This window comes from Diabrotica undecimpunctata, chromosome 6 (genome assembly GCF_040954645.1).
Source record: "Diabrotica undecimpunctata isolate CICGRU chromosome 6, icDiaUnde3, whole genome shotgun sequence".
Classification (NCBI taxonomy): domain Eukaryota; kingdom Metazoa; phylum Arthropoda; class Insecta; order Coleoptera; family Chrysomelidae; genus Diabrotica; species Diabrotica undecimpunctata.
In genome coordinates this window covers 55564733-55579154 of record NC_092808.1, presented here as the reverse complement: position 1 = coordinate 55579154, position 14422 = coordinate 55564733, and the positions used below count along the sequence as shown (strand labels likewise).

The 14422-nt window shown below is 30.8% G+C and overlaps 1 protein-coding gene across 7 annotated transcripts in view; it reads left to right on the top strand.

Annotated features, from left to right (window-relative positions):
• The window catches only part of Eip63E (cyclin dependent kinase Eip63E), a 1081826-nt gene that overhangs the window by 961560 nt on the left and 105844 nt on the right, over positions 1 to 14422 (top strand). For 6 of the 7 annotated variants that reach the window (XM_072534720.1, XM_072534722.1, XM_072534723.1 and 3 more), the window contains one exon: positions 7304 to 7366. The exons of the other annotated variant lie outside the window; for it this stretch is intronic. In XM_072534720.1, the coding sequence (XP_072390821.1) occupies positions 7304 to 7366 (63 nt within the window). The remainder of the gene's footprint in view (positions 1 to 7303; positions 7367 to 14422) is intronic. 7 annotated transcript variants of the gene reach the window in all.

Genomic DNA, 14422 nt, shown 5'->3' with positions numbered 1-14422 from the left:
TTGAAATAAATCTTACCTGTTTTTCGTATTCAAAAATTAGTTAGCGATCAACGACAACTTCGGCTGTTACCACATCGCCCGTTGTCACATTGCTTTTGTTGTCTACTACCAGTCACACATGAAAATCCAGGAGGAAATGATTCCAAACCACCAACTATAAGTTCTGTAAACAATGTATCATTACAAGGTTTCAATATATAAAATTATTTTAAAGCCGATATGGATATACATATTCATATGAATGTATTCAATTATGGTGACATGCGAAATAATGAGATACCCAAATACTGCTGCATATCAGTCAAAACATTGAGATTCTTGACAAAAGTCCCTTAGGGTTTTTAACCAAACACTTCAAGAACTTTAAAAAAATAGCAGTCATTAAATATGTAATGGGATACCTTTCCGTCTAGCATAGCAAAAGAAGTACCAATCATAGCAATGAGTTAATATTGAGCCCATCAATCCATCATTTCCGCTTTGAAGACTCGAGAGACATTTTCCAAAATACGAATGAAGGTTTTTAATTAGGATAACATAACATTTATCAGTTTTTGAAGTGAATACTTTTTATTGCTCGGTATGGTGTTTTGCATGGGCCCGAGATCCTAGTTAGCGTGATTCGAAAAATCGAGACGGGTGTACTATCCTTGCGGTATACCATAATATACTTAATATACATACATATAGTCACACTTATTATTATTTTATATAATATATTTCTTATAACAACTTGAGAACGACTTTTTGAACAAGTTAATTTTGATTTTAAAATATTTTTATGAATTGAAATAAAATAAAATACAATAAATTAAATAAAATTATAAAAAATGTATAAAATTAAAAAAAAATATAAAAAATTATAAAAAAAAATATAAAAAACTATAAAAATGTAATACAATTAAATAAAATTAAATAAAATTATAACAACTTGAGAACGACTTTTTGAACAAGTTAATTTTGATTTTAAAATATTTTTATGAATTGAAATAAAATAAAATACAATAAATTAAATAAAATTATAAAAAATGTATAAAATTAAAAAATATATATAAAAAATTATAAAAAAATTATAAAAAACTATAAAAATGTAATACAATTAAATAAAATTAAATAAAAGTAAATAAAATTGCATAAAATTAAATAAAATTAAGCACAATTAACTAAAATTAAATAAAATTATAAAAAAAATATGTAGATAATAATGAAAATGTATATGATAAATAAACTTTATTATATTTAATAAATTTTAAAAATTACTAAAATCATTAAACAAAATTTTTAAAGAAAAAATTAAAATTTTTTAAATTTTAAAGAACTTAAATGTGTAGGAAGTGTTATTTATTAAACAATTTAGTGTATATTAAACAATTTAGCAATAAGCAGACATAAAATTGCATTAACCAACATGTAGTAATAACACGCTAGAATAAATATTGAATTCTGTCGGCACTCCCCAAGTGCCCTGCTCTTTTTTTCATACTCTTTTGTACGTACACGATAGATTGTACATAAGCGGGATCCTTAAAAAATATGATCTTTTAATATCCCTTCATTTTTAGTCTTTCAAAAAGGTAGTTCCTCTCTAACTCATTAACTTAAAACTTAGGGTTAAAATTCGGGACACAATACAATGGACGGCAAGTTGTTCAGCCTGAACATCACTCTAGGATTCTATGACTGGAAGCCACATTGTTTGAGTGATCTTTAAAGATGTGGTATATTTTACTTAAAGTCTTTTATGATTTAAAATGTTTTAGTTTCTATATTGAATACGGTTTCTCACAACTGAATGACCTAAGTTAAATGGGTTTTAGTATAACTTTGTAGACCGAAAATTTGTTTGTCAGGTTTAATTTAGCCAGTAAAGTCCAATATGCTAGTGAAGTTTATGACCCAGTTGCTTTCACGTCGGAGGAGTTTTAATTAATTTTGATAGGGGAATTAATATTTGTTTAGTGTGATAGGTAAACAATTTATTTTTTATAGTTAGTAATGGTACTTGAAGACTTAAACGAATTTATCATTCATTTGAACGGATTTTTTTATATCATCTTTAATGCGTTAATTATTAAGCCTATGTTTTATTTATGCCTGTGGTCTTGTTATAATAAAAAATATACATACTTCGAAATAACTGTCAATAGAGAATGGGGATAATTTTCTACAAAATAAATATAGAATAGGAAAGTCTATAAATTGTCCTCCTGAAAAATGTCCTACAAAACCTTTTACATCTTCCACAAAAATTAGACTACTAAAGTATTTTCTTCCCTGTGCTGTTATATGGAGTTGGGTCGTGGGCCGTCATGAAGCTGCTTATAAGAAAATTAAATTTTTCGAAATGTGGTTATATCGACGAATTTTGAAAATCTCACGGACTCTCTATTTTACTAATTCAGAGCAGCTTACAGGGATAAAAAAGTAAGTACAAGAAGGAGGAATAAACAGGTAGAAAAACAACGTCAAAAATAGAATAGCTGTAACACATTATAAGGAATATATAGAGACATTCACTTTTGCAACTGATTCTACAGGAAAAAAAATGGATAAAAATAGAGGACCCGGATGACAAAGGATTTTGGTGCTAAAGTATAAATTGTCATTCGTCAATATCCGTTCTTTATTCTCATACATGCCGGGATGGCAGTATCTTCTACGAATGTTATTAATGGACTCATGTTTTATCAAAGATTTGTGTTTTGTCAAGGAGTACGGCTGCGCAATATTTATTTTTGTTCCAAATCTTCATTTGTCTTTTACATGGTCCTATGTATTTACTCTAGTATTACATGTACTTTTTAAAAGCCAAGTTTGTGTTAGATATCACTGGTTTTTCTACAATGATTAGTTGTAATCTGACAGTTACACAAAAATTATAATGGAAACTTTCCATGGTGACGGTAAGTATCCTCTTCTGCGACCAGCATTTAGTATAAAAATTGTAATTTTTAATTGTTTTATCTTGTAAGATAAATCTTAAAATATCTTAGCATTTATAAGCTGAATGTAAGTGCGCAAGGAGAGATAAGCAACTTTATCAATCAAAAAAATTCATGAAACGCGATCAGTAGCTGATAAAAAAAGGGAGTATGAAAAACGTGTTAGGACTGAAGCTACAGAAGTAGCAATTTTAGGTTATGCTAATTTGGAACCTACCTCAAGTATTAAAACAATTGCTCAAGAATCTGTTTTTTCATGCACTAATGTCTGCAAAGTACTGAAACATTACAAATTTCTGTCATACAAAATCCACTTGCTACAGGAATTAAATGAAGATGATCCAGACGACGACTATAGTTTTGTGAAATTATGACTGAGAAAATAAATAGTAATTCAAACTTTCTATTAAATATTTGTTTTTCGGATGATGTTGTTTTTTCTAAATAATGTAAATCGATACAATTGCCGTTATTGGGCAGATGAAAATTCACATCAGGGCAGAGTTTTTCACGAAACATATACCCAATAGCCATTGAAATAATTAAACGAATGGCAAGAATTTATGGCGATCGTGTTGTTGGGCCATTCTTTTTGCAACACATTTTGAACGGAGAAGCATATCTAGAGTTATTAGAGAACACGGATGATCCGATTGTGACATATATAATCGAAAATGATAACAGGTACTCAGAAAATGATTTGTTTCTCGAACGAGACGGTGCACCTCCGCATTATAGCATACACGTAAGGCGATACATTAAAAAATTGTTTAATACTATGCAATAGATGGGACGAATGGGTTTTATTGAATGTGCAGCAAGATCCTCTGGATTTAACTCCACTGGACTTCTTTCTATGAAGTTATGTACAAGCAAGATTTATAATACCATACTTGATACTTTTTCAAAGAATAGAGTATATATAAAAAAAATAATGTCTGTCTGAATTCTCTAGCGAAGTACCTGTCTAATGATGTGCCACACATGGTCCATTCCCTATTTAAACTTAAAGATTTGTGATACTGGAATGGAAGGATTTGACACGTGACATTATGTCTATATCATCGGTTCCCAACCCTTTTTAGCTTGAGGCACACTAACTTAAAAACACTTTTTACTATATTATTTTCTTTAAAAATATAATTTAAAACATAATTTATTGAGTTAATGTTGTGCTCATTATGGAAACTAATTAGGAAAATTAAGAAAACAAAATTTTCATGCACTTACAAACATGTATGTTGTGTTAAAAGAGACGAGTTCATAATAAAAAATAATGGAGTATAAAACAGAATGCCTGTCTAATTAAAAATAGTGACACCATATCTAATGTGATATTTGTGCTTGGTGACCCTTCATTATTAAATCCTTTCTAGGAAGTATTGTAGACAAGCACACCCTCAAGTCGTCCTCTAAAGATTTTACCTGTGAGCGATTTTTGTTTTTGATGGCGTTGATCGGCGAGAAAGCAGATTTAAATTTAAATTTAACATTCATAGCTTTCTTTATGACCAGTGGATATTCATTAAATAGGGAATCCAAAATGATGCAACATCTACATTAACTTTGATTTTCTTCAATTTTGACTAAGACTCTACTTCTTCAACTAGTTTACTGTACTTAAGTTTAAGTCCACGGTAATTTTTATCTATCAGTTCACCCTCTTCATCAGTAGTAAACAAGACCGTGGCATAAGCCGACTCCATGTATGGATTTCGCACCCAGTCCATTGTATAATTGTAACAGACATTGTAAAAATAATAATATTTTGAAATAATTTTAATTCTGTTGTCTGTTGTAATCGAGTTTAAGATCGTGGCATATTATCGTGCACGTTGCGTTTCCAGCACTAGCGTTTAATTTCCGAAAAATATAATTTAAATGGTTTTAAATATGAACAACGCACACTGTCCGGAACATAGCGTTTCAGACACTTAACGTTTCCGTTCAGTATATTTGAAAACAATATTTTACTGATGCCGACGGCTACGTAACGAGTCGTAACCGGTTGGTAAGGATAATGTGAACTAGATGTCCGTCGTTTTCCCCCCGTTGTTTATTTAGGTATTTGTTTGATTTTGATACAGAGTATTTAAAAAAATAATTTTCGAGGCTATTTTGTCATTTATGCATGTGTTTTTATTGCTTTGTGACAATTAATTACGGAAGTGATAAACAATTAGGACTTTTGTACGGAAGTTCTATCTCTTCTTTTTAAAAATACTTTTTGGTTTGATATGTATGGCTTCGTTAAATGTAGTATTTTGTTTTTTAACTGAAGGTGAAATTAAATTTAAAACATATTTAAACTGAATCCTATTTATTCTAAAATATCCATAATATTTTTCATCGTCATCAATTAATTCTCTGTATAAAGTCCAGTATTCACATTCCTTCTTCCTTTCTCTTAGCATTGGATGTACTTAAAACCTTCTTTTTAACACAGTTTTTCATTCTTCATCGTTAAGTAGAAGAGCAATTGCACATAATTTTTGTCGAGAAAAGCGAGATCATATCTTCACCGAACCAAACTGAAACGTTCTATGTATGAAAATGTGAACGCGTAACCCAATTGCTAGAGTGGAAACGCTACGTGCCGGAAACTATACGTGCACGACAATATGCCGCGACCTTAAAGGTCAACAATGGTGTTGGAAAACATCGATGTTTAGGCTCGATGTTGTATTGCCATCGATGGTACGGTTCTGATGTTTAATCGATGGTAACCATCGATGTTTTTCCAACGATGCTCATCTCTAAATGTGAGTGTCTTCAAACGCTATCGCCACACGGGGTATATATTGAACTAACGCACGTCTGCATACGATACTACTGCTACCGCATTCTGGTGGTCCAGTGTTGAACTATTGAAACAGCAGACAGGCGCAGAACAGAAGTTTTATTCAATGAAAAATAGTCGGTAAAAGTTTTTACCACGGCTAATTAAAAAAATAAATACTAGTAAAAAAGACGGTAAAATTTCGCGGCACACCTACAGGGACTTCAGGGCACACTAGTGTGCCGCGACACACTCGTTGGGAACCTCTGGTCTATATTGTTAAAAGATGACTACTTTAGAATAAAATCGACCTGTTTCGTTATTTTCAGACAATATAATGCATATTGCCAACTATCAGGGTGGACTCTTTTGAGTGGCCAACCCTGTATGTCTAAAATCGGAAATGAACTCAATGTGTTCAATTTTAAACTAGAATAATGTTTTCAAATTTTACTTAAATCAAAATAAATCTCAAATGGATTGTATGATATGGCATGTTTTTGACATAACTGCGTTTTTAAATATCATTCATAATTTTTGAATATGGAGTACAGTGCACAGATTCTAAATGTGCCGGTGGGAGATGGCTTCTATGCGTTGTATTATAGTCGATGTGTGAGAGAAAGTTTTCAAAATAATGAAATAACAAATAATAATATAAAATTTGTTATTTCATTATTTCGAAAACTTTTTCTCTCATACACCAACTATAATACAACGCATAGAAGCCATCTCCCACCGGCATATTTAGAATCTGTGCACTGTACATATATCAGTGTAACAATAATTGTTTTCTACAACAACTATTCAGTAAGCGTTTTTCTGCTTAGTTGTATGTTAACAAACTTGATATTTTTTCACAATAATTGAAATCTGGTATTAGTGACATTTCTGTACCAGAAAGTTTTTTTGTTAATAAAAGATTTTTATTTTTAGCAAAAAATGTGGTTGTACAAAAAGTATAGTGTGGAACGCGTGCAGAAAGCTTTGAATTTTTTAAACTCGTAAGAAATTAGTACCTTTCCGCACTTGTTGGCAGTATACTATTTATCATTTTCAAGTATAACAACCTTTGCACATAAAAACGGCATATAACAGCAAATCCAAAATGTGATTTAAGTTTATTTTTCCATTTATATTGTTATATTTGTATAACCGAGAATAAAATGTTTATTACTTATTATCTTGCAATTAAATGTTTAATAAAAAAATAAAAAAGAGTAAAGATTTAATTTCAATATAGAGCACCACCATTCGCTTATACATATTACATCCTTATGGAATCATCATAGCGAACTGTAGTAATCTCTATGAAGCTTATATTTGTTTTTTAAAACTAGTTTTTTAAATGCCACATTTATACATGTAAATGGAAAAAAAACTGCACATAGCTTCTTAAAAACCATAACATTAATAAATTGATCTTACACTGATCCTACAGAGATCCTCCATTTAACCAAAGCATTAAAAACAGTGCTGCTTATTATAAACCAAATGTTTTTCTTGTACATAAATAGATATAAAAGACCATGCTTAATAAAATATTTTCTGCAAAAATAAATAAAGCATTTCTCCATTTTAGGCGAATATTCAACTTACGGTAGAAGCGGAGAAATGGGTTCTATGCGGAGCGCACAATCAGCTGGTAATTTACATTTTTAAAATATTTAATATTTATATAGAATAGGCCAGACATTACCAATACTAAATTCTCAAATCAATCTAAAATGTATATTATAAGTTTTTAGTAACGTTCTTGACGTGGTAGGTGATAAACAAAAAGTTTAATACTTTTTATACTTTAAAAATCAATAAAATTAAACACACATTTAAATGTCAATGATTTTGATTAATTTTTTCTTTTACTGTTTATATGTTTCAAATTAGTTTTATTTGTGAATTGTTGGTAACATCTGGCGTAGAACAAATATTGCATAAAAACTATATTTGAAATAGTTATTTCTTTGTACAAACGCTTTTGCACAGATATTTTAATAATATTTCATATGCACCATAAGAATAAGTTACTTGCTATCTTTAATTTAAGTTATAGTTTTATAATATTAATTTCTTTGTCTCTAACTTTAAGTCAACATTGTGTTGAATAAAAAATGTAGTGTTATAGAATTGGACGAAAACACCAACGAACAGAAGGAAGTAGAAATATGACCTAGGAAAAGGCACACTTTTATGAATGGCCGTGAACTATGAAAATCAGTTGTGTTTTGAGTTTTGATATATTTTATTTTTAATATCGATCGGATAGCCAAGCAGGCTGGGCGGCTGGCTTCTCCTTCGCTTCACTGCGAGAGATGTCAGTTCAATCCCCAGCTCGGTGTACAGAAAACAAAAAGGCTAACGCAGCAGTTTAAAATTCTAAATGAATCTGCGGCTTAGTCTAGAATATGCTGGTATCTGATCGGCCTATGGTGGAGCAGTACGGCAAGAGATAAGGGCTTGCGGCTTGGTGATACTCCTCCATAGATCCCTACCGGAAGGGCGTGTGCCGCCTAAATACCGGGTATATATATATATATATATATATATATATATATATATATATATATATATATATATATGTATATATATATATTTTATTTTTAAACATTGTGTTTGCATAGACTTTATTTGATTTAAGTGTCAAATTCACCATTACATAGCATTGATTTATAAAAAAAAAATTTCAATTTTCACATTTTTATGTTGTTGAATTCATATTTAAGCCAAGTCATTTTCTCAGTGAATATTAATTTATACTTTGGGAATAACCTGCAATTTGTTTGTAATTAAAATTGCCTGCTTTTTTATTTGACGTTTCCCTTTCCAATCCAGGAAGCATATTCAAGAAAACATGAAATAAAATTATATATAATACTAACGCCAAATATATTCTTGTCATTTTAGACTTTACCTGGATTTTGTGAGGTATGATCCATATACCATATATATGGCGATTAGGAGACCTTTCAAATTAATGACCATTCAAATATAATTGACGTGTTTTAGATTTTTGTTTAAAAGTTGCCTATTGAAATAAAGAATTGATTCCATACTTTGGCATCATACTTAACTAAGTACATAATTTTGGTTAAGCCTGTAGAAATAAATATTCGACTAATACATCGTTGCAAAGGCGATTAGGAGACCTTCTAAATGATTTGTCCCGTGACCTCGGTTTGTATTAAAAAAATCATCGATTACGTCATTACGCTGACACTGACGTCCAACACAATGGCCTTTCAAAAATTAAAATTGACTTGTTTTAGAATTTTTTAAAAGTAGTCTGTTTCTAAAATAATGAATTTATTCCATACTTTTGCATCATATTGTATATACTTCGGGCGCTAAAAGTATTGAAATGTGTTATACCCTAGCCTAGATTGACATTAGATACTTTATGCTACTATTTTTTTTATTTTTAGTGTTGGATACGGTATTACGGTTTTATAGTTTTGTTAGTTTTGTTATATTATTCTGAATTATAAATGATGTGTCGTCGTTCATGTGTTGTGACCTCATTAGTGTTGATATTTTTATATTGCTAACTTCTTATTTCAGTATTGACATCCAGATCTGTCTGCATTCTACTTATGTGTTTGCTATGCAATTTGCTTCATATTTTTAATATCTGGTGTTTTTCAAAACTATTGGTGCACGTTTCTGTATGCCGAGGTTTCAGCCTCGTAAAGTAAAAATGGTCACATTCACAAGATACTTTATAAATATGTACAGTTATTTCATATTCTTTGTTCATTTTTAGCATTGGTTTTGGATTGGTTAGGATGAGATAGATCTAATATCCGTTGGTGCGTGTCGGTTGTCTGTTATTATGGTTACATATCCTGATGATTTTGATACATCCACGGTAGGCAGTTAATATTTTCCTTTTCCCATGGTAAATTTGATCGATTTTTCCTTGTAGTTGATGTCCATCATGAATTTGTCTAATGATTTTAACCAAAGAATAAAACCGTTTATTTCCTTCGTTTTTAAAGACATCAGAGAAATTTAAAAAACAAATTGTTCACAAAATATGACACTACAGCTTAGTCTTATTGTTACCCCACTCTTGTAGCTTGTCCTTACTATAGGGTGTCTTAAACTTAACATAAAAAATCATTTTTTTTCTTCCGCCCGCTATAAGCCTAAACGATAAGTTTGAGTATATCTTTGCTCAACAGTATAAATACCAAAGAAAAAGTCTAAAATAGTAAAAAAAAAGCGGAATCCGTTAATCAATTTACAAGAAAATCAACAGTCAAAATCAGCATAATTTTTGCTGGTGCTAAACTTTTTGCGGTTAAGATATATAAGATATATATATATATATATATATATATATATATATATATATATATATATATATATATATATATATATAAGATATATATATATATAAGATATATATAAGATATATATATATATATATATATATATATATATATATATATATATATATATATATATATATATACAAATTTATAGAATTACAATATTATTACTGAGATCACTGAGATTATTTGACTGATTGATTAATTAAGCATGGGAAGATACCAGGAAGGAGAAATCCGGACAGAAGCATGATATTCTAGCTGAAAAATCTGTGGAATGGTTTGAACATGCCTCCTCCATATCTTTCGATTCTGGGCTAGCATGTATTGCTGAGTTTTTGTACACAAAAATTTTTTATGTTGACTTCGCTTATTCTGATGTTTTGTGTAAGCTTTAGACTTATCATTATTTGGGTTTTGCTTGCATTTATTTGGACACCAACTTCTAATAAGGCCTTTAATAATTCGTCAAGCGTCTATTTTGCATCAATGATGTTGTGTGTAATAAGAATGATGTCATCTGCGAATCTAAGATGAGTTAACCTTTCTCCGTCGATATCGATGCCTCTGTTCCCCCAAAACAGTGATTTCATTGCGTGTTCTAGGACAGTTATAAGAGTTTTGGCGAAATGGTATCCCCTTGTCAACTCCTCTGCGTACTTTAATTTTTCTTCATGAAAAATTTAAGTTGCTTCACGAAGTTTTACAGTTGTGGTGGCGTTACTGTATACGTATTTTATAAGCCTTATGTATATGTATGTAAAAGCAAGATCGGCGTTCGTAAAGAAGAAGTATCTTTTCAGAAGTCACGATTTACCACTTGACACCAAAATCTCAGAATATCATCAGATGCTGTATATTTTCACAATTGTTATTATATTGAGTAGAGGCATGGACACTTTCTGAAACTTCTTTAAAAACGCTCGAAGCCTTTGACATGTGTGGATTTTCATGAGTGGATCGTGTGACTAATGTTGAGGTCCTATGTAGAATGGGCAAGGAATGTAAGATTATTAACACAATCAAAGGGCGCAAATTAGAATATCTTGGCTATGTTATGAGAAATGAACAGAGATATGGCTTGTTGCAACTCATTCTTCAGAACAAGATATTTGGAAAGAGAAGACCAGTGAGAAGAAGAATATCTTGACTTTAAAACCTGATAACGTGGTTCAATACGTTTACAAACGAACTATTTCGAATAGCTGCAAGCAAAGTTTGGATAGCCACCCTGATCGCCAACATCAGGAACGGATAAGCGCCGTAAGAAGACGAAGATGTGTATGTACTGTCTTCTACATTGTTTCAGTGCTACTATTATTGAAGTTAGTTCTACCTTGTGAAATTCTTTATAGACACCGATAAATCCCAAGGCTAAGTGTCTATTATATTCCACAGACTTTTCTTTGAATCCCATCAGAATTAAAACATAAAACATTTTTATGTTTTAATTCTGATTTTTAGATTTCCTTGCCGAGTAATTTATCAAGCTGTTTGCTTTGCAAGTTTTAGAAGGCTCAGTGGTAAAAATTTGAATTTAGTTTCGCCAGGTAGGAAATCGTATGATTTCTCTTTTTCCCATCAGAATTCTTTGAAGATGATCATTTGTCCCAAAACTGTTTCTGAAATGTGCTTGTTCTCCTGGTTGATAAAAGTCCAGTTTACCTTCCAAGTGGTTGGCAGTGATTTTGGTGAATAGCTTATACAAGTGATAAAAAAGGCTCAACAGTCTTTTTATTTCTCACTGCTTCTCATGATAAAATTAAAATGATTTCATCATTTTAATTTTATTGACACTTTTCCTCTAAAGACTTAAGTAAATTAAGCACAGAGTTTAACGCGTTCAATAGCAAATTAATGAATAAAAGTTTATTGAGTCGATAAATATACTAGACAGACTAGATTTTAAATTTGATGTTTTTTTACATACATGTAATAAATTATTTATTACGGCTATTTGATTCGAGTCGTAAATTAAAGAACTCACGAATACCGTTTATTCGTTATTATTAGTAGAGAATAATTAACAAAAACAATCTTACATCTTGTGTTTTTACTTATTATCAAATGATGATATATTATTGACATCATTATTATTAATGATGTAGGAAGACACATAATGTCTTAAAACTTTTTGTGAATGGTATTTAACTTAACTTGAATTAAAGGTCGATGTAGTCCCATCTCAAAGTATTTTGATTTGAAAATTATTATGGTGTATTTGCTTCTTATTGCTAATTTTTGTACAGTATTTTTTAAATCGTAGTAAATAATATTGCGTACTCCTTTGCATGAACCCATTATTTGGCTATTTCTAAAATTACTAATTCATGATTTTTTATTTAGCATGTATATTATTCTTTTAGGAGGAACGTCTAAAATTAGTATTGAAGAACTTAAATAATAAAATATGGCAATTTGAGCCATATTTTTCGAGCGAAATTTATATGATTGTATATTATTGTAAATTATAGATTTAAAATGGTATATTTAGTCCGGCTGAGATACACATTTAAGGTTACAAAAATTTCGGTTTTTGGCGTTCCTTAGCAAAAAAAGTTTTTTGGCAAAAAGGATAAGTTTTATCATAAAACGCTTGATATAAAAATTGAAGAACATCTAAGACCGTTTCGTAGGTATAACGACTAAAGAGTTGAAAAATCTGTTTTTCATAATATACACACGTTTAAAAGTCACCTGTAAGGTAGTGTACGTGGCGCGTTTTTTAACGTAGTTTTCCCGGTAGGCTGATTCCGCGATCTATTGGGTGTAAGCAAATTGTTCTAGTAGCAATCCATGAGAAGTTCCCTCGCTGATATCATACGAACCCTCGTCTGATCTCAGGAGTTTAAAAATTGTGTTACGGAGTTCTTCTAGTGCAGGTGGGAATCAAATCTGAATTAGCCGAACAGCATCATAGTACAATGGCTAATATTTATGCATATAAATTTTGATCTACATTTTATTTTGATCTTTGATCTATTTAAATCTTTTAAACTTACGACCTGGGGGGGGGGGGGGAAGAATTAAAATATCTTCTCGTATTATTACTGCAGCAGCTTCCTAAATCTAAACTCCTTTTTCAATTTTTCGTATTTTAATTCGTAATACACAATACCGACTTTATATCCAGTAGTCGGTCTCAAGAAGGAATTATAACAATCATTTTGATACTTAGATTCAGTATCATTTATCAATTAGCGGAACGAGTTAGAGCTACTTTCAGAATAGATTCTTTGAATGAATGTGTAATTACTTTGTGGATTTTACGACGAGAGTCCAATGCTTTTGTTCTCATGTTCATGTTATTTGATAAGCATTTTTTAAAACAAAAAGCTGATTCACTTAACGTGTGCTCTACTACGAGGAGGACATATTTTAGATCTACTGGCTTCTTCTTTTTGTTTTCTGTGTACTATAGCAATAGATCTCTTTTGAGTGTACTTTTTACAACACTAAATTGATTGTATTTCGAAAACTCGATTAACTATTTCAGTACTTTCATTAATTAATGGTATCATGCCACGATGCACGTCTTTTCACTACCGGACAATCGAATAGCGGAAAGATGGTGCTGAAAATTACACGGGAGTATGAAATGAGGGACTTGGTTTCTTTTCAAGTTATTCAGTCCGATAAAAAAAATTTTACTTGTATTACGGCTCCAGTTATGTATGTATGTGGCACACTTATGCATATTATGAAGAACACAGATTTTTCAACTTTTTGAATCACTTTAATCTCCGAAACGGTGACTGTTAAGCCCGCCACTCACGTTCCAACGGCGCAGTACGATTTTGTCGAATGAAATTGCAGTACAATAATGTTGAAAATAGGATGGGAACACATACGTACCGACTTTGCAGTATGAGTTTTACTTTCAAATCAGAAACATGTCAGATAACGATAAAGTTCTAGCGACTCTTTTCCTTTGTAGAAACGAAAAAATTACAATTAACGTAGGTGGTGTGGTGCAAAGATTGGTTGCTGAAAAGACATACTTACTGTCACGTGTATTTATTAGAAGAATTGCGATTATATCCAGACAATTTTAATTCCCTTTTGTAACATGTTCGAAAATTATTAATTTTCTTTTTTACCAACTCTTCATTAGTATCCGCTTTAACTTCTTAAAATTTAGCAACCAAAATATTCACAGCTTTTTTTGTAGCGGTTTTTGTCATGATATGACGTCGATTGTATTTTCCAAAGACACTCTCTTCTTTATAAATTTCAAAGAAATCTCTTAAAACCTCTGGCTATAAGCCGTTTTCGAAATTTACCAGCAAATGATTTTTTTGCTGACGTGCGATTTTGTCATTGTCACAATATACACGATCAAATTTACGACCCAACCAACACTGTCATAC